Source organism: Pagrus pagrus, assembly GCF_965226575.1.
Source record: "Pagrus pagrus genome assembly, chromosome: 1".
Lineage (NCBI taxonomy): Eukaryota > Metazoa > Chordata > Actinopteri > Spariformes > Sparidae > Pagrus > Pagrus pagrus.
The window spans coordinates 30,747,436-30,770,370 of record NC_140185.1 but is presented as its reverse complement, the minus strand read 5'-3'; the positions used below and the strand labels follow the sequence as shown (position 1 = coordinate 30,770,370).

Genomic DNA, 22,935 nt, shown 5'->3' with positions numbered 1-22,935 from the left:
CCTTCTTTGAACAACAGCGTACATTCAGGAGGTAAATGTCAATAGTTAGGCCCTGGAGCATAAATTATGATCACGTTTTTCGATCATTTTTCTTTCTTAAATGTTGCAGTCCTTTAAATTATTCGCTACGAGGGCTCGATTTATAACCAGGGTGCGGCGTTTTCTCCTGGCTCGCCTCATCTTTCGTCGTCTTCGTCCTCGTACAGTCGTGACATTTATTCAGCAAAAGGGAACAAATGTGCTTCTGACTTGCTTCCGTGATGTGTGGATCGTAATGAATAGGCAAAACTTGTATTATAATCTCCTAAACCTGAACTCTTGGTCACCATGAAGCTGTAGCTTGGTTCTAGTGTGCATAATAGCAGAAGTGTAGACTTTTCTGCAGAGCATGTGCAGGTTTACACGTACTCAGATAGGGCTGGGCAATATATTATTATTTAATATTTAGTGTCTATTGTGTTAAGTGATGGAGCTCAAAAGACAAATTAATGTTGGATATTGCATACCTAAGAGATATACTGTGATAAATACTGATAACGGGAGAAGATCTTCTGTTTATTTCTTATTTTCTTCCCCACACTGCCCAGCCCCACACTCACACACATGAGCGGCCATGAGAATGACTCAAACAAAGACTGTTAACTACTCTTAGCAGCTGCGACGGTTCATGATCCTCCGCTGCTTCTCTTCCCGCCCGTAGGCAGCAAAACCGGACCAACCTCTGGCTTCGGAGTGGAAATGGTTAAACAAAAATGACCTCCGCATTGATCACAGAACAAAGATGGCTAAAATAAAAAGACGTGCTGTGATGTAGAAGGATGTCGGGGTCTCCTCTCCTTCGCTCGGTGGCCTGTATCCTTCATGGAGATACAGGGTGGAATCTCTTTAGCGAACGCTGTGCTCTCATACGATTGAGTCTTTGATCTCGGAGCCGAGCCTCACTCGGGGCCGCGGGCAGGTCGGGGAGTATTCCACGTGGCTCTCCTTCACGTTGAGCGGCCGCCTGTCGGAGGCCTCGGAGAAGCTCTTGCTGTTGTCTGGCGAGGACTCGTGGGTGGGCGTGCTGCAGATGTAGTTGTCATTTAACGTCTGGTAGCCCTTGTGATCAGAAGTGGAAACGGGGATGGTGTTACCGTTCAGGGGTAAACTCTCTGCGGGCTTTCCCACAATCCTCGGCTTCTTCTGCTGCATGTTGGGGCACTCGCCCTGCTTCAGCATGGACTTCATGTGATCTCGGTTCCTGTAGATGACGAACAGGGAGAACACCACGAGGGAGAACGCCAGCAGGGCGCACACCACGATCAGCTCGTTCCAGTACGTCTTCGTGTGGACCTGCTGCGAAGGCAACTCGCCTGGCAGGATGATGGTCTCCTCTCGCTTAATGTGCGGTGTGCGTGAGTGACCAATCAGAGTGGTGCTTTCCTGGCGGGGCTCCGCCCTCACACAGTAGTTGGCCAACAGCTGGCGGAAACCCTCCTCCTCCGACCAGCACTCGTAGGTCTCGATCCTGTCGGACTGAGCCACCACCACCAGGTTTCCCTCCGGGGTGGCGTAGAGGAACTGGCTGGCGCTGTCACTGTAGCGCCACCTCCTCTGAGCCAGGTTGGAGCGCAGCTTACAGGGCAGGACTCTGAATGTGTTGGCTGGGATTGTAATGAGCTTACAGTGGGCGCCACCTTTAGAAAAAAGAAAGAACAATATGTTTTTCAAAACATATTTAATATTGCAAAAACATATTTAAAAAGGTGCAATATGTAAGAACTGGCCACCTGTTAATTCATACTCTAAACAATAGGGGGCAGCATATCACCAGAGAAACCACCAACTGCTGCTACCTTTGGCTCACGTTGTTTGGTTAGCTCAGTTAGCCGTGCAGCTAGTGCTTCTGATGGCTGACTCTGCCTTGATTGAGAGCTTCGTGCACTGAGGGTATTGTTTACTATCTGAACAAAGCAGCTAAGGGGTAGCTACTTAGCATGCTAACTTTAGACGATATCTCGGTCTTTGACATAATATCAAAACTGTTGTTTCTTCACATTCTGTTGGTGATATCAGTTCATTTGTTAATGTTTCAGACTAAAATCCTCTCTCATCTGTTCATTGAATATGAAACTACAGCCAGCAAATGGTTAGCTTAGCTTAGCATAAAGACTGGGGGGAAACAGCTAGCCTTGTTTTCCCAAAATGTTGAACTATTCCTTTAAAGATTTGGTGGATAAGTCCTTTGCTCTTACACACAGACCTGCACAGTGTTTCGTGCCTTCATAACAATCTGCATGTGACACCTTCATGAGTGTGTTGTGGTGTTCACGAGGTGCCTGACAACATGACTATAATCAGAGGTGACTCCACACAGAGGTCACACTTACGAGAAGCTGCTGGTCTGACCGATCTGGTGCTGGGAAGTGTCCTGTTACAAATGGCTGATGTATCGGCCTCCTCCACATCCTGCTGCCAGTGACTGAAACAAAACATATCGAACAGAACAACAGGGTGAGGGTCAGCAGCTGTAATGAGAGGCACCGTGTATATGGACGCACGCATTTCTCAATCCAAGCCCGTCATTTTAAACCTTTGAGTATAGCTTCAGCAGCGTGACGCAGAGAACAAAGCTCTGTTAAAAGCTACTTGCTGTCGCACATGACTATGAGCTTTTGCGTGCTTATTTTAAGTGTTTGTTTGGTTGCACGTTCATATATTACACTGTGACAAACACATTCATCTAAAGGCTGTTCAGGTGAGGTGAGGTGAGGTAACACCAGCCTCGCATCTTTTCCTGTTGTTCATTGTGTGAGTACATTGGGCCTCATGCAAGAACCACTCATGCAAACAGATTTATACGGTGAGTTATTTAAGATCTGTGTCATTCATTAATTTTGATTTTAGTTCTTTATTTTCATATTTTAGTTGAGAAACAGGAAGGTCCTCTAGGTCAGACAGCTGCCTACCCCTCTGTGAACCAAACGGTGTAAAATCACCGACTACAGGTTGTAATTCCCTTGTTTAATATTTCCCTGCCTGTCAGGTCATTGCTCATAGTCGTCATTGACCGCTTTGCTTTAGAAATAAGTTATTTAGCATCCAACTTAATGTAAAACCATGAAATCTCAAGAACGTGCAGCTTCAGAGAGTTTGTTGAATTCAACTAAAAACATTCTGAAGAGAAGTTAGGATGAGAATATGAAAATGTTCTTGCATACGGCCCAGTTTGCTCTTATAAATCATGGATGACAATCTCCAGTGTTATTTTTGTTTTGTTTTGTCAATGTAATTAACCTTTGGTCAACCCCGATTCCAAAAAAAGCTGGGATGAGGTGTAAAACATACTATAAATAATGCAGAATGTGATGACTTCCTATTCCTTTTTTAAATTATACTCAATTAAAAACAGTACAAAGACAATATATTCACTGTTTCACTCATCAAATTCATTGATTTTTATAGATTTATGCTGATTCAGAATATGACGGCAGCATCATGTTTTAAAAAAAGCTGGGACAGGAGCATCAAGAGACTGGGAAAGTTGTTTAAAGCGGCCCAATATTTTTGGAAGCAGGGTTGTACTTTCAAAGTAAAACTCAACGTGAACGTTTCAGAGCAGCTGAGGATGCTGTGGCCCTGTGTGCGTGACCTCTCACCTGTCAGGTGGAGCCATCCTGACGTCCCGACACAGCCGCCCGGTCCAGGCGCAGTAAGGGTCTCTGGACAACACGCACTCTCCACAGCTCAGGTAGTTGGAGCAGTTGGCCACAGGAACCTCCACCAGCCCGGAGTTGGACGACACAAACAACAGACCCTGCAGGAAAAGGTAAAAGCCATGTGTGAGGCGAATCTCTCATGAAAAAAGGTGAACGGAGGGCAGAACAGAACAGAACAGAACAGAACAGAACAGAACAGAACAGAACAGAACAGAGCTTCTGCTTTGGATTACAGATTTTCTGATTTCAGAAAGGGAAACAACGCCAAAACAATTACTTAAGATAAACAGAAGAATTTAACCAAAACAAAGAGCTAACACGGGCCAGCTGTTCTCTCTTTGTGATGTCAGCCAAGTCGTTAGAGGGCCTGGGATAAGCTCAAAAACACATGAGAACAAGTGTCCGCTACAAAGACCTCATCTTCAGTTCTTTTTTACAGAGTCACTATGTATTATTGTGCGGAAATACGATTATCCAGAGATGCATCTTCACCACGACTGTGACGTTGATCCTGATATAAAGCGCATCCCAGTGTTCCCAAAAGCACCGGCTAAATTTAGTCCATCTAATCTATCAGTATATGAGACTTCCTGTGGATTCTGTCTGTCTCTCATATCCCTATTTGGTGCTAAGAATATACACACCGAACACATCTTGGACTTAGAATTACATAATCTTAGATAAGATTGCTGTTTGGCTGCTTTGGCCCTGGGAGAGGCCATTATGTAATAAAGAGAGAAAGGTAATGAAATTTAGCTCGGGGTAAAATGCCAGAGAGGATCATAAACTCTGCTCCAGACGGTGCTATAACTTACAGGAAAACTCAATGGAATCGCCGCTGCGGAAAGAAAATGTCTGTAACCAGTTTGTGCATCCGGTAAATGTAGCTCTCCCACTTTTTTAGTGACTTAAAAACGAATCTGAGTACGAAATGGGTCAAGATTAAATACAATCTGACACAAACGCAGAGACAATCATCATTATGAGGTGTGTTGAGATGACAAGAGCTGTGATTTACCCTCTGAGGATCGAGCTCGATGTGTTGCACGGGCTGAGGCTCGGGAAACAGAATCATCTCCTCGATGATGTGCATCTTATCGTTGGCATTGATGGCCTTATGGAGCTTTCCATCATCTGGAAGACACAGAGGACGAGTGGAAGTGACTTATACCGGAGGCCGGGGGATTTGTGAGCGGATATAAGCAACAAATCAAACACACTAAAGTATACATGAAAGATTTTCCTTTAAAAATGATGGAAATAGCCACAAAATAACCCATAAAGTGGACTGTTGTCGTGTAATGAGCCGTACCTGTTCCGATGAAGAGCACGTCGTAGGCCCTCTCCATGCCCTGGATCTTGTGCACGGCGATCTGTGTGTAGCGCACGCTGCGTTTCAGCAGCAGGGGAGAGCTGCGGATCACGCTGTCCATCAGGAAATGGTCCTTGACAAAGTTGAGCACTTTGTCGGGCATGTGCAAGGACGACTGGATGCCCATTTGCCGGGCGTGGTTGGTCACGCACTGCGAGGGAGTAAATTTAGAAATGAGAAATGAATCTCTGCTCATTCAAGTGGTGCCGAAGATACACAGCGTTCAAACTGTTTTCTTTAGCAGTAATATCTAAACACTTTCAAGATGCCTAAACCCAAGATTAATGTCTAAATTGTTGCAGTAAATGCAACTGCGAGTTTATAGAAGTTTACATTAAATCCTTTTTACTCACAGCAATCAATGTTTATAGTGACTTTGTTCAAAATCATATTCAAGACAAGTAGAGGGCAGCATATCACCAGAGTGACAGCTAACTGCCGCTAACTAGAGCTGCCGTTGGCTAGCTAGCTCGGTTCGCAATGTAGCTAGCAGTCTGTGTTATAGTTTACACCGCTAGCACCCAGGAGCTTTGGACCACAACGGGCTGAGAAAAGCTGGTTAGCATGCTAACTTTAGTAGATATCTCAGCAACGCAATAAAAAGACATAACATCAAAACTGCTATTTCTTCACAATCTGTTGATAATTTTATGTTTTCATGTATGAATGACTGTGATGTTAGCTGAAAGCATAATGTTCAGGGTGAGGTATCACTGGAAACAAAGACAGAATCGGCTGATAAAGAAGTCTTTGACTTGTTTTTTAAGCTAATATCTTCTCATTTTAAGCTCTTAGGCATTTCTTTTGCTCCAGGGACTCATGAACAGTTAGGCAGAAAATCAGTACGACAGTGCTGTTGGATTCTTTCATTAGAAAGGAAAAGGAGAACATCTGCTTTACATCAAGCTCACTTATTGAAAAGGCCAGAAATCAGTCTACAGGTACAGCTGGATATGTTTGGTTCTGGATCGTATCATACACCGCTTGTGTAAAAATGTAAAACATAATCAGAAAAATGTATATTAGGAATTTCATGTGAACTTTCCTCTGACTGAACAGAGATGGATGCTACTTGAATGGCCTCGAGTATAAGGCTGAGGTTAAGGTCAGCTGAGGCAAAAGAAGCTGAACTGAATTGTTTGTGACAGGATATAGTCTGGACCACTCACCGCCCCGGGCCTCGGTTCAGGCACTGGATGGTTGTAGGTGTACCACTGCTGCGTCTCCCTGTTGACCTCTCGGTAGCGCCCGCTGAAGGCTCGTTCCACCTGCGCCATGGTGAAAGCGCACACCGCTGAGCTGCCCGACGCTCCTTTATACCTGTCAACACACATAAAGTTGATATCTCCTCCGTACTTCTGTTGCAGTTTTGAAAGTGGAGCGATTTAAAGATTTAGTCTCGCACTTTATGTGTGTCCGTTTTATTGCAGCGTGTTTTTTCTACCCGGTCCATCCTTTCTGCAGTTCTCATCATTTCACTCAGGAAACTGGAGCAGCAACTTCTCACTGGAGAACAGTTGTAGAGTGGGCGCTTGAATGATTTCCATATTAAAACCTTTATTTTGTTGATACATTAATTAGACATCGGGGTTGCATGAGCTTCTGTTAGTGTTTAAGCTCATTACAGCTGCTCTGAATTCAGACGAGCCAAGGAAGGAAAGGCGACTTGCCAAGTCTGAGTGGAGATATTAAATAAAAACTGGCTGGAGGTTGTGTGTGTGAGCTGTGTAGATTCATGTGCGTGTCTGTGTGTTTCTGCATAAACATAAACTGGAACACAGATCAGATTAAATAAAGTGCCCGTGCATTACAAACCCTCGTCTTTGTTCCCTTACCACTGGGAGGTGAAGACGCCGTAGAAGACGGTGCTCTCCCAGCTGTCTCCCATGGGCTTCAGGACAAACATGTCCTGGATAATGTTGAAGGGGAAGCCGTCGTCGGGGAGGGAACACAAGAGCTGGGCCTTCAGGAAGGTGGTCCATTTCTTCTGCAGCACCCGCTCGCCGCCTTTATCACCCTGCAAACAGTTCAGGTACGTTATAGTTTGTTACAGAAGACTTTATGTCTCATTTAAGTTTTATTTGCACAAGAACAGAACATGGCTAAGGACTCAATACGGAGTGAAGGGGCATGGACCTGAATGCATCATGCAGCTGATGAAGATTTTTAAGACAGTCCCTGATTTTTCTTACTACTGCAACTGTGTCATTAGAGCCGACATGAACAACAATCCTGGAGCCAGAGGGTAACTGAGCTTAACTGAGACAACAGACCAGGAGTCCAAGAAAACTGGAAGACCCCACTCCACCCCACCCTTAATAAGAAAGACACATTTTTATTGGGACTTGCTACAATTTACCAGCTGTTGGAAAGCTTCAAAAAAGACCTGCAAGACTCTTAAATGCTTGTTATATCAAAGCTGCACTCCCCCTGCTTGACTTTAGAGGGTGCTGTTGAGGTCAAAGAAGTGAATCTAGGAGTGAAAGTGGCGACTGTGACAGTTATGACTCTATTTTTAGAGAAATAAACTGGACAACTAATCTAAACCAAACAGGATTTAACGTTTGATTCAACTCCAACCATTTAAGTTGGGTGCAATTATACTGAACTGCAGAGGACATTTTGAGGATTAAATGTGGCAGATAAATATTAGTTGCTCTTTGAAGAGGAGATGTTGAAATTGAAAACAGACAATGGTTAGTTATTAATTACAGCTTTGAAATCAACATCAGTGGTTCACGCCTCACTTCTCCTCCAACATACAGAGCAGATGCTTATTCTCCTTTTTACGCTGTCACAAATATTCACAAAAACGGTCATCAGATGGGTTTCGCTGGGACCAGCAATTATCAAAGAGCTTGTAAACACACACCACAAGAAACTCCTCCCAAATACAGCCAGCAAGCTGGAAAACACATGAGGAGCAGCAGCAGCAGGAGGAGGAGGAGGAGGAGGAACGTGACCAAAACAAGTGGTCTCGCCCAATCTCAAGACAGCTTTTTCAGCCTTGTATCCAAACTATCCCGTCAGCAGGGCCTCCAAAACCCCGAGCAACTCCTACAGAACAGCACGAGGAGATAATAAAATGCAAAACTATAACTTCCTCTGTTTCCTCCTCTCTGTTTCTGCTACACACAAACAATCATGTTGCGCGACGGTGAGGTGAAACCTCGTGGGACTGATGTTGCAGGCCCTGGGAGCCAATTACCAGGCTGTGGTAGTAGCCTGTCCACATAATGAGGAGACCACATTCCTGCTCTCTCAGCTGTCCACCGCTGTTGTTGCTGTGCTCCGCTGCGCAGCTCGTACTTTCAAATCGACCACTTCCCCCCCTCCCTCCCCAGATAACTACCCTCCAAAAATACACTGGCTCATATGTGCGGTATCAAACACAACTTTCCTCACGTTTGTCCACCTGAGAAGCAGCTCGACGAAAAGTAAAGAAAATGGTGCCACGCAGCGTTCATAATCGGCCTGCTCTTTTCGCAGTCCCTCAGTGCGCACACCTGAATAAACAACTGAAAGAGGGAGTGGAAGAAGGGAGGGGGGACAGTTGGGAAAGAGGGCGAGGAAAAACAACTCGGAAGCACAATTACTTGGCAAACCCGAGCAAAACAGTAGTTAGGAGGAACACTGCGAAAAAGGCTGAAGAGGCCTTGATTTATCTTATCTTATGAGGTGAACCAGCTCATCCAAAATACTTCACGTATTGCGATAAAACCACAATTACACATATTTGGCCTTGACCTGGGACACAGAGGGAGAAGGGAGTGCATGTTTTCTGTCAGGCTGCGAGAAAAGTGTGTTCTAGGGAGGGGCCCTCGTACTTGGCAGTTACCTAACTCTGATCCGAGTTCAGCCCTTTCCTGCACACCGAAGGAGTACACAGGGCCGGGCGTGTGTTCAGACGTGAGACGCTATTCTGAGAAACAAAAGGCGAATATGGAAATAGTGTGGGATGTCAGCCTGAAGCGATTCAGGAAGATGTGTTGGAGAGGGACGTGAGGCAGAGACACAGAGGTGGACAGGTACACGTCTGCGTTCTGGAAACAACAGGAAGTTAGTGAGTGCGGTGCAGCCTGCTGACTGGGCCCACTCGCCGACACAGTCAGCAGCAGCAGCAGCAGCAGCAGCGACACACAGCTCATGGAGGCAATTAAGGCACTTTTAAGCCTTTAAGACCTGATTGCTGCAATTTGCGTCAAAATTGTACTCCTTCTTCGACTGAGTCATAACTCGGTGAAATCGAAACACACAGACACAATTACCACGGCTTTAGATTCAGTGTGACTCACTGATCCCGAGTATAAACTGTAAGCTTGAGAATAATCAGATGTTTATGTTTCCTTCAGTATCTAAGTAATCCAGAGATAACCGTCTTTACATCCATGGGTGCAGTGCAAACGGGAGCTGCTTATAGATAATTTGGCAACTGTATTTCCCCCTCTGTCTGACACGCTCCGTTTTAGCTCCTGTCTCTTTAAGACCCCCCTCCTGAATACCCAGTCTGCTCTGATTGGTCAGCTCACACACGCCTGAGCCAGCTCAACTCATAGCATCTCCTGTCAGCTCTGCATATATTATGCAAATGTGTGATAAGGCGACGTAGTGTGATGTCACATAGTCACCGAATTAAAGGCGGTACTACTGGCGAGGCATTTAAGGCACTTCAGGAGCAGTGTTTTCTGTGGGAGAGAGGAGCTTCTGTTGACGTCGTTTTTTTTAACTTTCAAGTCCTTTTACATACACAGGAACCTATTTGACACACTGAAGGAAAGGAAAAAACAAAATTTCAAAATAGCTAGTCGCAAGAGCTGCTCAGCGTTGTGCAACATTAATTTTATCTGAAGTCAGACGATCATTTCTTCGAGTAGAAACTGGACAGTAGAAGGAATTCCTCTGCATCGTCTCAATACATTGCTCTGTTAGCGTTTTTAAGCCGTTCGCGGCTGCATTGTTAAAGAAACCACCTGCATCTCTACTGTACTGCCACAGAGTGCGAGGCTGAAAAGACGTCAGTCTGGAGAAGGAGGGCTGCTGCATTCCTGCGAAATAAAGGCGCTCTATAGAGCAGAGCAAGCCATTCTTCTGTCTCTATTGCACAGTTCTTCTGCAGCAACAGCTTGCCTGCTTGCCACAGTCTGGAGGCCTTTCTGTCACTGATTTCCATATATAGAACCCAGGAGGTGCTCCGCCGGCTTCGAAAGGTGTCGCAGCACCGAGTGCCACAGCCTAGCAGGACTAAGTCATTAAGCTGTCACTTAAGATTACATGCTGTCCCCACGATTACTCACATTACTGCCTCCATGAACAAGAGGCATCAATCAGGGAGGGATGCTGAGAGCGTGTATATCAGGCAGGTTCATAGCCGTTTTAATTGATCCGATGACAGGTGAAACGGGATAAAGTCTGCTCTTGATTATTCAGGGTGATCGACCCAACTAAACTCTCGCGGAGGGAGGAGGGGGGGATGACGTCGGCGGTTTAAACGATGCGAGCGAGTTCTGCAGTTGCTACAGTTTGCCTGCAACAAAAAACAGGCCATATAGTAGAGTGGAAAAAAGCATTTCATATTGCTGCGAAGCACCCTTGAATACTAATAATGCCTGCAAAGCTCAAAGCGCTGGCGGAGAAAGGCAGAGAGCTGGAGGGATGGACGAGTGCAGCTGACATTGTGAGGGAGATGGAAGGAGAGGGGGAGATGACATTGCAGAGAAAAGGGAGGGAGGGCGGCGTGGTGAGGAGGAGAGGATGATTCAGGCACGGGGAAACCAAATCTGTTGAAAACATGTTTGCACAGTCGAACAGAAAAAGCGCTTTAACGCACCAGTGACAGATTTTCATTGCGTCTGCACCCTTGTGACGTTCAGTTAAACGTTGCCAAACGTGCTTTGACATGGGAACGTCCCGCCTTGTTTTGAGGTAATTGTATCAAGGATTATCAGGAGGAAGCTCGAAGCCCGCTGCGCCTCTTTACTTTTGCACGGGCCTCCTTGTGCAATGACCTCACCCCAACCGCAGGTGTCTTACCTTGCACACGCGAGCGATCCTCGACACAATGGTGTTGTCAAAGAAGTCGAATTCTTTCCCCGCCTCGCTGAAGAAGAAGTAAATCTTGTCGTCGTCTCCCACGGGGTTGCCTATTGGCTGACTCTCCTCGATGTAAGCCGACCCGACAAAGACGGGATCTGTTTTTAAAATAGAAAAACACAAAAGGAAACATGCGGTTAGAGAGAGAGAGAGAGACAGACACGTTACAATTTTATCATCAATGCAATGGAACTGTGCTTTCAGTCGTTTTGTGCCTTCGTAAATTCGGAGAGAAGTCAGAGATCACACAGACGAGCTGTGTTTTGAAGTCCATGTGCGCCGTCTGATAGGACTCTCCGTCTGCATGCATTAGCCGGCCTTGCCTCGCTAATGATCGCTACTTTTTGGAGCTTATCTGCTCTGTTGAGTGCATAATGGGAGATTTGTAGAGGGGAAAAAAAGAAACACAGTCCAATCTGATGTGCCTTTTTTTTTTTTACCTTGCAGCCATTTTAAAGAGTTTTCTGTCTTCAGAGCCGTTCCCTGACCCAAACTCTTGTAAATGACTGGTTCATTCCCTTGGAAGTTGCTGACGGTGCCCGTGTACAATTCACCATCTGGAGGAAAAAAAAGACAAAGATTGCAAGATTTTAAATAAAGAAGTTAATTTGCTATTAATTAAGCATAATAAACCTCAAATAAATGATGTGCTGGGGGCTTTTTTAACGGCAACAGATGAAGTCAGTGGTAGTTTAGAGCGAGCGTTTATGAGTGAGGGATTAGACAAATGATGTCCTCCGCTCATATCCAGCTCAATTATTCCCTAATTGCTTGTTAAAGAAGTTGAACACAAACAGCGTCTGTTGGTGTCCGGCTATTTATCAGAAGGGCTGAGGCAGACAAACAGCATCAGCAGGCACATCGTGACTCATTACTGAATCAAAGTGGTAGTTAACATCAAAGTATGGCTTCAGAACAGCCTGAGCCCGTTTCCCAGCAAGAAGCCACTCATAATCATACCTTTGTCTTTGTCTTTCCAAATGTTTAAAGTGACACAAAGGGAGGAAAACAAGAAGAAGTGTGTGTAATTCTACGTACCAACAATGATGGCAGTGGATTTGTACTCTGGATTAAAGGGACAGCGACTGCGCCCATCCTCCATCACGACCTCGCCCACTTCGTCTCTCTCCAGCGCGAATGTTGACGTGTTCTGGAGACGAGACACAAACAGCAAAAAATGTCCCTCAGGCACAGTCCAATTAAATTGTACTTACAGTAAAGAGTGAGCTAAAGTGAGCTCAGCCACCTCCAGCTCGCTGTCTCCACTTCTTCACTACAACACACACAGTAGGACCGACTTTTAGGTCACTTTGAACACACAGCAGCTCCGTCTGGAGGCAAGGCCGGGTCTTCAGGCTACTGTATGTCAAAGGCTGTGAACACAGCTGCTGCAGTTTATTGTGAGTCAACACCACATGCACCATCCTGCTGCAATTAATGCTTGCTAATGTTCATTAATTCCTCACTCACAACAGTCGCCCAAATGCAACCCTTTAGTACAGTTTAGGTGATGTTTGCTAAGAGCTGCAGTGGCCAGCTGTTTCAGGGAATTACTGAGCCTCATTGAAACTTATAATGATACACTTGTAACCCGTTTTTTAAAGATTCATGTCATCAGTGAGGTCAGACAGAGTAGTATCAAAGGATGGATGGACCACCAGAGAAAAATACTTTAAATATGCCTGTCCACAAACAGACCACAGTAACTCTAGGTGCCTGTCGCTGGTTGAAACACAGGTATATATAATATTGTTTGCTCAAGTGTGTACGCCACTTCAGGCTGAGTAACAGTTGTATTACGTCTTATTTAGGCTCTCGTGGAGATTTGTTGTGTCTGAAAGAGTGACATCACTTGAGTAATCTCAGGGTTGGACCATTTAAACAGAGAGCCGCATTACAAACAGTGAGCAAAGAGTTTGAAAAATGTTGGCGTCAACAGACAGGGAGGGTCAAACAGGAAACGCTGGCGCGATGCACTATTGCAAGTGTGGATGACGCCTTGTGACCAGCTGTCTCAAATCAATTTACAATGATAGAAAAAACAGCAAAGTGGCGAATAACAATATTTGCCTTCAAAATTTAGTGGAGTGGAAGTATAAAGCAGCGGAAATTGGAAATAATCAATCAAGTGAAGTACAATATAATATACATCGGTTCCAAATATTTGTAAACTGTCTCCCTGACAGCTAATAATCTGTCGATCCCTAAAAAAGACATATGGTTTCTCAAAACAGGGACAGTAGATTTTGTGCCAGCCACTTACACTTAAATTGCTTTAATAGGACACCTCTCTGCAGTCGGTGGAGGAACAATTACAGTCACCAAGAAAGCCTTTAAATTAAATGTACATACGGGAATGTGACTATTAACATAGAGAGGCAAAAAAAAGTCTGTGGGCAGCAAGAGTAATAACTCGTTCTATTTAAAAAGGACAGCACAGAGCGCCTCCATTGCCGGGAAAATCTTCCCATGCTTCATCATTATGACTTGTTGTACTCGGGGCTTGTTTGAATTCATGTCCATCATCTGATTGTTTAGTGTATCTTCTTGGCTTCGGCTTCGTGTAACGCTGCCCGTAAAATCCTCCTGCAACTGTTTTGAGAACAGCTATAAAAATAAAGCATTTATTAACGTTAATATTATGCGAGTCAGAGAGCGTCTGGCCGGTAGGAACGCTCCGGGCGACACACACACACACAGACACACACACAGACACACACACACACAGACACACACACAGACACACACACACACTTCTGGACTCTGTCGACATGACGAGTGTTCACCCCGACCAACCGGGCTCAGAGTTGGAATCTCGGTTCAGGGCCCAAAGTCCTGCCAAGTCATCTTCAGTCTGAGAAGTCTCTTGTTTCTCTTTCACTCTGACGTCAAGGCAGGAGGAGGGAGGGGGTCGAGTTGTTGAGCCAAGTTGTCGCCAAGCTCGATTGACCCCCCTTCACTGAAATCAATGTCATCCTGCTGCCGGTTACCATCACTCCAGATTTACTCCTCCGCTAGATAAACAGATCTACCGCTTCCCTCTCGCTGCAAAACCGCACGGCTCGTGTACCCCCTGTTGACTTGTCTGGCTAAAGTGCCTCAGCAGCGTTTGGTTACGCTCGGATAGCAACAGATCCAATACTGACATGGTGGATAAAAGAGCTTGATTCCTCAAGAACAGCAAAGAAATGCATCAGAATTCAAACGCTGTGCCAGTGAGAGAAGTGGAGAGAAATAAAAATCAGGGCTCTGTTGGACTGAGAGGTCATTACTTACGATGTAGGCGCAAATAGGGCTGAAAGCATAAGTGCCACACACGTAGAGATGAGTGCTGTTCAGCCGCAGGAGAATTTTGATGTAATTGAAGCAATCAGTCTGGATGGGGAACAAAGGGAAAAGCAAGTGTGAGGTCTATGAATCCATAAGAAATTCTTAGAAACGGATTTTGTCGGACAGACACAAATACTTCAGAAACTGTTCGATAGAAACATGAAAATGTTTCCGTCCTCCAGCATCACACGGCAGTTTCCTGGTGGGCTCTGTAATACACAGACCAGCGTTGTACACTGCGGTACAAAGATTAGCAAGGTTCGTGCCTAGGGAAACAACAGCTGGTATGACAACAAGGTAACAGACAGCGAGAGAGAGAGAGAGAGAGAAAAGAGCAATCCCCTGGCGAGCCTGCACACTTGATGAATCTATTTGTAACTGGTGGAAACGATTGTCAACACAGAAGTCAATGCTCATTTTATCTTCTCACACACCAGCGAAACAACTCGGAGAGGGCAGATAGGAAAGAGACAAGAAAATCCACACTTTCGATATTGTCATTATGGAGCTTTTTTCCAGAGGTATGTTCAATAGCGGTGAAAAGGTGCCTCTCACCTCCAGGTTTTTCCCTTTGAAGCTGCATTCCTCTCTTTTTCCGGCAGGAGTGCCCCACGTCAGCTGAGGATGATAAAGAAAAACCTTGAATAAGTCATGCGAAATTCAGGGAAGCACGCCGATTCTACAGAGAAGTTTCTTCATACACAAAGATGAACTGTCGTGTGGAAATGAATAAAGATGACGCAACATATGGAGCCAAGTAAGTCCCTAAATTATTCATTTCACAATTATTTAACTCGGATAATTTGCATTTACAAACCACATTGTTAAAGGAGACATATCATGCTCATTTTCAGGTTCATAATTTGATTTTGTGTGACCACTAGAACAGGGTTGTTTTAGCTCCTGTCTCTTTGAGGCCGACCGTCCCGAATACCCACTCTGCTCTGATAGGTCGGCTCACACATGCCTGACCCAGCACCGCTAACAACAACAACAACAACAGAGCAGTTGTGCTAAATCAATTCTTCAGTGCCCTGGCATAAATTATGCAAATGTCCGACATGGTGATGTAGTGTGATGTCACAAAGTCAAGGAATGAACGCCGGGTCTACTGACGAGGCATTTCAGGAGCAGTGTTTTCTGTTGGAGAGAGGAGCTTCTGTTGGTGCGGACTTTGACCTTTTAAACTTTCAAGAACGGATATAAAAACACTGAAGGAAAGGGAAAAAAACTAAAAAGCATAATGGGTCTCCTTTAACTCGGAAAAGAAAATTCGACGATTAGCTGCATGATTTTTCTGCCAGCCCATATTTTCATTGCAATTTCCCCCCCACTTGGCATTGCGATAACTCACGTTCTTCTGCAGCTTGGTCTTGCTGATGTCCGAGAGGCTGAGGGCGAACAGCGCCTCCCTGGCTCCGACGTACAGCATGTCGTCCTCCTGGCTGAGCAGCAGAGACGTGTAATTGAAGACGCCGTCCACAGAGAATCTCTTGGCCGACCTCTCCTTTGCATCTGGGAAACGGCAAGAAAAAAAACCACACGCACACACTGGAGATTAGCATCACATAGCAGGACAGAACAGAGAGGAACAGGCTGGTACAGAACCTAATCCTGACGCTTAAAGTACGAGAACACACATAAATGTGATCACAAGCACAGAAATAGGTCCCAATTTACAACGCTCTCAATACCGTCAAGCTGTGAAGAAGGGAGAAGAACAATTTATTCCATATCCCAGCGCTGGGATTTAAAATGCATGTTGAGGAGTTTTTAAAGGGCTTCAAAAGGATTCAAAACTTTCATCTCACGATCAGAAATAAAAACCGCTTTATTGCTGTAATTAGATACTAAATACCCGATAAAATGTTTCGTTTGGTGAGGATGCACGAAACATCACACGGATGCATGGGTTTCGCTCGTCATATCCAGCCAGAAAGTGCCTGGACATGCTTGAAATGGGAAAAACAAATTGAATCTGAGACTTCAAGTAAAGACCAAGAAGAAGAGCACTTTATTTTGAAAGGTGAAGTGGAGGTGAATCATATAATTGACATCATTAAACGACACAGGCAGAAAAGTGCAAAAATGTACAGTGTACAGTCCTTATATTGTTATCGTGACATTATACTATACTGTATATAAGTGTTGGGACGATCTCAATGTGGGAGCAACGCGGATGCCAAAAAAAAGTTTCTTACCATCAAAACAATGTTAAAACTTCGTCCGCCATCTTTCAGGGTCATATGATGGCAACTAATTTTTTCCGACTTCCAAGGCGTTATTCCAACGCACATGGCGAAATACCGAATTTAGCCACTAGAAGTCGCGCGAGACCAAGCCGCTTTCTCAAGGAACATAATGAGAGTGTAGCAGCACTACAGTCCATCAGGGCAACTGCAACACGTTGTTTTCAAGTCGCACAATATCTCCATATGAGTGAAACTGGAGAAAAGATGGCAGTGATGACATTTTCAAGTAGCCCATGCATGTGAACACTACAAGTCAATAAGTTTTCCTCAATGTGTTCCTGATAATGTTTCAAAATAAAAGCCTCGGGTTTCTGTCCACTAAACGGTTGAGGGCTTTAGGTACCTCGTTCTAACATTATTAAACACACATGTTGAACGCCCTAAAACCACAGCGGACTGCCACAAATCAACACACAATAACTTCCACTCCTACAGGACCTGTTGGCCAAACACAAATGAACGATTTGGACAGCGCTCCAAGGAAATGTGGAAATCTTCTTGGAAGAACAAATCAAGCAGGAAACAAGAACAAGTGGACAGACATCATATTACATCCAACTACAGCACAACACAAACTGCAGCGGAGAGCTTCAGTTCAGATCAATTCATGACACAAAGGCTGAGCATCATTTCTGTGTGGGACTATCCTCTCTGTTCATCCCCCCTCTCCGGTGGTGGCAGCCAGCAGCTACTGTAGCTCCATGACAACATGTCACATGTGTGCCAGCGAGCCACGTCCACACTTTCCTGTGCTGGCCAGCTCTCTACTGGCAGCGAGGTGAAAGCCTCTTCTACTCAACACCAATCTAAATCACCTTCATTCTGCCGCTCGCCAAACCCTCTTCAGATGGATCTCTTTAGCAGTGGGCCGAAAGTCAAATGAGTTACTTTTTCCCCCCGCATCTCTCCCTTCCCACTGCAGCCTTGAATAGTTCTTGTGATGAGGCACAGATTCAATGTACACATTGCTCCTTTTATAGCATTTCCCTCGGTGTCGCAAACAGCCCAGGATCCTCTGCAGTGGCACCAGCAGCGGCTTTTTACTGCTGCTTTCCAATATGAAAGTGGCGTTTCAAGAGGTTTGGATTGATTTTTGTGAGAGGCAGTGAGTCTGACAATTGGTCACAGTGTGATAAACTGCTCAAACAACCCAATAAAAATGACATCAAATGGTCCAGGATGTCATGAAAAGTGGGTTATCAGGACCTTCAAGCATCGTCATCCTCAGGGAAACAACAGCTGAGCTGGTGAATGTTATCACTTGGTATCTATCAACAAGACTAACGGTCCTTTTAGAGGTCAACAAAGACATGGGATATGAGCAATCACATATTTTTGCGTCCTCTGCTTACATACTTCTTGCTCTTCGCAGTTTTTTTGACCATCTATGTAAATGTTTATCCGTTTCCTTCCATTCCAAACATATTAAAACACACTCGATGTGCTCCCCACGCCAAAGCGCTTGGGGTCACGGACTCCATTTGCTTATCCAAATAAGATTACTGGCTCGTATCTGAAGTCGTCAACACTAATATTTGCCGCAGTTAAACCGTTTACGGCCTTTTCCCTCATGTACAACCAGCTGAAACTGAATTCAAATGTAGTCACTTCTGACAGTAAAGAAAAGACACTAGCAGTGCGTTTATCTCCAGCACTCCAGGTGGTGCACTGGACCATAACGCAAAGGGAGCCAGTAAACAGCAATAAATGTTTACAACCCACGACTTAAACTTTTCAATATGCTCGCAAACAAATGGTTCATCTAACACTCGAGGCTCTTTGGCAGACGATCGTCCTCCCCTTATGGGAGTGAAAGCCAGCTGCGCAAGCCACATCGTGTCCAAAATCAAATCTGAGGCCCTTTGCAGATCAACAGCCCTCATTCTGTTTAAACCGTGGTGACATCTGGAGTCAATGAAGAGAGGGGCCTGTCATTAAAATCCAGGGAGGGGATTCAAAAATAAAAAAAGACTTCCTATTGTCATATTTAGGAAAACGTGTATTTCCCCTCCTCTGTCCTGAATGACCCCAGTGGGGAAGGAAAAACTGGTTTTATTTCAAGGTGAATTAAGTCTGTTAAAAATGTTCTAAATGCTCATAAAGACAGCTATAGTCAGTCCCAGTGGACGCCACCGTTGGCAGACAAAGGAGAGCCGTCTCTCTTCTCAACAGGGGGACGTATTATAGCTTGACTGTCACGGCTCCCCTGAGTTTTGGCCATTCACTGGAACCAAAAACAGCCTTCCCTCGGCATATTAAAACTCTCTGACATAAATCACAGTGACATCCTCTTAGACAGACAATGGAATAACGAGCGGAGGAGAGCACACTCATGAAACTTTTACTCGGAGAGCAGTCTGGGGCTCCATGGAGGGAGGGGTTTGAGGTCAGGGCACTGAGTGGGAGTTGTGGTAACCAGGAAGATTGGTTTAAGACGATGACCTATGAGGAGACATGCAGACAGAGGGGAGGGAAATGTTATTTTCAAAGCACTCTGGGATGGATTTTTGATAAGGGCAGAAGGTCACGCAGTAACGAACGTAGACGCTGTGTCAGGATGCGAAAACTCAAGGCTTTCTTCTGTTTCTGCGCTGCCCGATGCAGCGGGTCAGTTGTGTGTTTTGACATGCTTGCGGCAGAATGCTGGGCATCTGCAGGCCATTTCACAGCCAGGCTCCAGGTCCATTCATCACCGGCCTGTTTAATCAGCTGGCTGTCACCAGGCTGGGCCCTCAACCTCTGCTAATGCTCATCACATCACACCTACCATCAATTTGGCCGCTTTATTGTCGTTGCTGACTTGGTTAGTACAACCAATTCAGCCTCAATTCGCCATGGTTGTGAAAGCCTACAAGCTGCAAGAGAAACTGGCCAATGGTCCAAACTAGAGCGCAGTAGCAGAGTTCAAAAGATGAGGATCGAGGACAATCTACAGCTGAGAGAACAGAGTCTTCATGAAAAACTAACAAACACTCATGAACCGACTGTCTTTCTCCACAGGCACATAACAACCTCTCGGCAATTAGGTGAAATTTAATTTTGGCAGCGTATTCATTGTGTTCATTCACTGCGATGTTCTTATTTTAATCAGCGGAGGTAAAGATAGCAGGAACAAGTCAGATCACAGAGGATTTCAGAGAGCAGCTGCTCTGTGATCAAAGAAGTGTTTGCTCTGTAGTGAGAGAATCAGACTAATTCTGTGCACACACACACAACGAGCAGCTACAAACTTCTTGGATTAAAATGGAGACACACGAGGGGGAAAGTCTTGTAACTGTGCCTCCAATCATCTCTGTACTCACTCCACTGATTATTTAAAATTTCTTCCATATGTATATTATATAATAGTTCGGCCTCTTCAAACGAATTCTGCTAGAATTAGTGTAAACCGATTTACTGTGCAACATGCATGGGCTGAAATAGGTGCTTGTCCGCGGGGAGACGCTAGCTGTTTCCCTCTGTTTTCAGTCTTTATGCTAAGCTAACCCGCCTGGCTGCCAACCATAGCTAAATATTTCATGTACACACATGACAGTGGTACCAATCTTCCTATCTAACTTTAGTGTATTTACCAAAGTGAGTGCTCTTGATGGAAGATTCTTAGGAAATGTAATGTTTGTTTTATCATCACTTGTTTATATTGCTTATTTGTTTTTACTTTAGAAACGGGGCACTAAGAAGTTTTGGGGGAAAAAAAATTCAATATTTACAATATAAATGAGGTAATACTACACAATCAGAAATATTTATTTTTTTCCATAACTGAGTAAACAAACTGTTCTCAGAGGAACATAAGGTCCACAGAACACTGTTTGTTTATATTCGGCGGACCCTGCCATCTTTCTAGCTTCAAAGTGAAACTGCATGACACTGCATGATATTTGTTTTCCGAGTTTATTCAGTCATGAAAACAAAGATTGTTTATTCAGTAAAGATCTTTCTCGTCTGATTAAAATTTCTTCCCCAAAACCACACAGTGCACCTTTAAGATTGAAACACATTTTACCTTCACTCCATCAGTGTCGATTTACCAGAGCTCCAAAATAGCACAGCGACACCATCGAGATTTGCACGGCTCTGAATCCCTTCATTCACATCGCAGCTGAGTTTGTTCAGCGTGTGCTTACTCACCATTGAGGTAACTAAGATATCATTAGAGGGTGCCAGCTTGCAGCCACAGTGTCGCTGAGTAATAAAATACATGCCGGCACTTTGGCAGGCATCATATTTCAGACGAAATGGAGCAGGATCAACCTATTTTTTTTCCAAGGGGTTTAATAGTACTCCTAGGGTGGGGCGATTGATTGGCTGCTTGGTAGGCATTCGCCTGCCAAGACACTCCTAAAAGCCCCGACTGTAAACATGCCCCAGATTTACTAAAGCAGCATGAGCCAAGTCACAAGGCGCGGGGGCAACGGGGACAGAGGGGTTCACTTGCAGCCGGGCAGAGAAAATCCAAAGGAGAGGAGAGTGTAGCACAGCTGATATTAATCTCACACCGAGCTCCGCTTATCTCGCATGCAAGACACAAATTTACAAAAAAAAAATCTATCCATCTCTGCCCTTCGCCAGCCAAAGCCACACAACCACACACAGCTTCAAGGCTCTCTGTTTGACATGAGTTGACAACGGACTGGATAGCGGCCCTGGAGCTCCCTGACAGAGGCCGACACAAGTCACTTCAAGGTCATCACGGCGCTGCTCCTCCTGATATTTGGGCGAAGTGATGGTAATTTATTGGTCGGTGACTACTGGCAACCGAGAGCAGCCCGGCTCTGTGTTGCTGCTGTAGTCCGCCAGCCAAGTCGGTGAAGAAACACTGTTTGTCTGCACAGTCAGAGGACACGGACCTCTGATGAAGTGGCAGGCTGGTTTGCAAGAGCTGGGGGCAAACTTGAAAGAGACTTCACAAATATTCTTTCATCTTAATATGAATGGTGTCCTCAGCGTCGGTTACATGGGTGGATTTTATTATTTTAAATGCACCGTGAGTAAAAAATACAAAACCTGATACAGACAAAGACAGAGAGAAATGGGGGCAGATGAAAAAAAATCACACTTTTCCTGGACTGTAAATAAAAGCTGACAGCGCTGAATCAATCTCAGAAGAGACTGTGACACCTACAGTGTCTGTAGTGCTCACACATGTTGTTTGTAATGACTTGGAACGATGCTGTGGCCCTGCTGCTATATTGTGTGTATATGCTGCGAATTATGCGTGTGTGTTTGTGAGTGTGTACACATCGTACCGAGAGACGGCTGCACCTTGCAGATAATAACCAGAGCCCGACGGTGTGCAAGTCCAGTGTTTGCAGCGTGTGAGGATTATGCAGCAAAGAGGTGTTAATGGTGCCACATGGTTACATGTGCAGGCTCAGAATCAGGGCAACAACAGCACACCACGAGATGAGTGAGCATTCATAGGAAATGTGGAGCAGTTGGTGTGTGTACTGTAAAAGCCCAAATGCTGAAAATGTTCCCTTCACCCTCGGACAGAAAAAAACAACATCGCCTCGACACAAATGTACCAAGGATGAGGTCAGCGCATGAAGCGCTGTGCACCTCTAAAAGCAGAATAACAAGGGGCTGACACAGGCATGATGCTCCGCTCTGTAATTATTGGCTCTTAGGTGTCATCCTGATGCACTCTGAATTGGCACGCACCCAACCAACACTCAAAGCAGCGGAGCGATGGAGCGCAGTGGTCTATCACTGCTGAAAGCTTACAAAATCCTGGCTATTAGCTCCCAGAGACACACACAGAGAGAGAGAGACACACTATGTGGAATCGGAGTGAGTTCTTCAGACACAGATAGTCGTTATAATTTGCCTCACATGCTCAATTCAAAACAGACGTGCCTGATCTTGTCATGTGTGGCCTGCTTCTCCCTCTCTCTCTCCTACAGTCTCCAGGAAAGAGACTGTAGATGTCACTGGAGTCTGATACACTCAGATTTAGCCGTCTTGCTTATCTTTGAGTGCTCATGTGGAATTGAGGCCCAAAACTACAGGCTAAGAAAAGGCAACATGGTTTTAGTGTAAAGGTTTTAGAGGCACTCTGTAGTTTTGCAGAAGAAATTCAAACTCAGAATTTTAGTATTTATAATGTTAAAGGGGTAATAATACAATACAGCATTTTTTTTTAAAGATAGCCCTGAAAGTATTTACATTCTGTATTTAATTCTCCATATCG

General features: G+C 44.9%; 1 protein-coding gene across 2 annotated transcripts in view; it reads right to left on the bottom strand.

Annotated features, from left to right (window-relative positions):
• Positions 1 to 536: 536 nt before the first annotated feature.
• The window catches only part of LOC311259628 (semaphorin-4B-like), a 56,776-nt gene continuing 34,377 nt past the window's right edge, over positions 537 to 22,935 (bottom strand). For both annotated transcript variants that reach the window (XM_084356876.1, XM_084356877.1), the window contains exons 3-15: positions 15,845 to 16,005; positions 15,046 to 15,108; positions 14,437 to 14,535; positions 12,199 to 12,310; positions 11,601 to 11,717; positions 11,101 to 11,258; positions 6,906 to 7,087; positions 6,240 to 6,390; positions 5,011 to 5,221; positions 4,717 to 4,832; positions 3,639 to 3,796; positions 2,370 to 2,461; positions 537 to 1,676 (exon numbers count right to left, since the gene is read on the bottom strand). In XM_084356876.1, the coding sequence (XP_084213002.1) occupies positions 904 to 1,676; positions 2,370 to 2,461; positions 3,639 to 3,796; positions 4,717 to 4,832; positions 5,011 to 5,221; positions 6,240 to 6,390; positions 6,906 to 7,087; positions 11,101 to 11,258; positions 11,601 to 11,717; positions 12,199 to 12,310; positions 14,437 to 14,535; positions 15,046 to 15,108; positions 15,845 to 16,005 (2,393 nt within the window). In that variant the 3' untranslated portion in view covers positions 537 to 903. The remainder of the gene's footprint in view (positions 1,677 to 2,369; positions 2,462 to 3,638; positions 3,797 to 4,716; positions 4,833 to 5,010; positions 5,222 to 6,239; positions 6,391 to 6,905; positions 7,088 to 11,100; positions 11,259 to 11,600; positions 11,718 to 12,198; positions 12,311 to 14,436; positions 14,536 to 15,045; positions 15,109 to 15,844; positions 16,006 to 22,935) is intronic.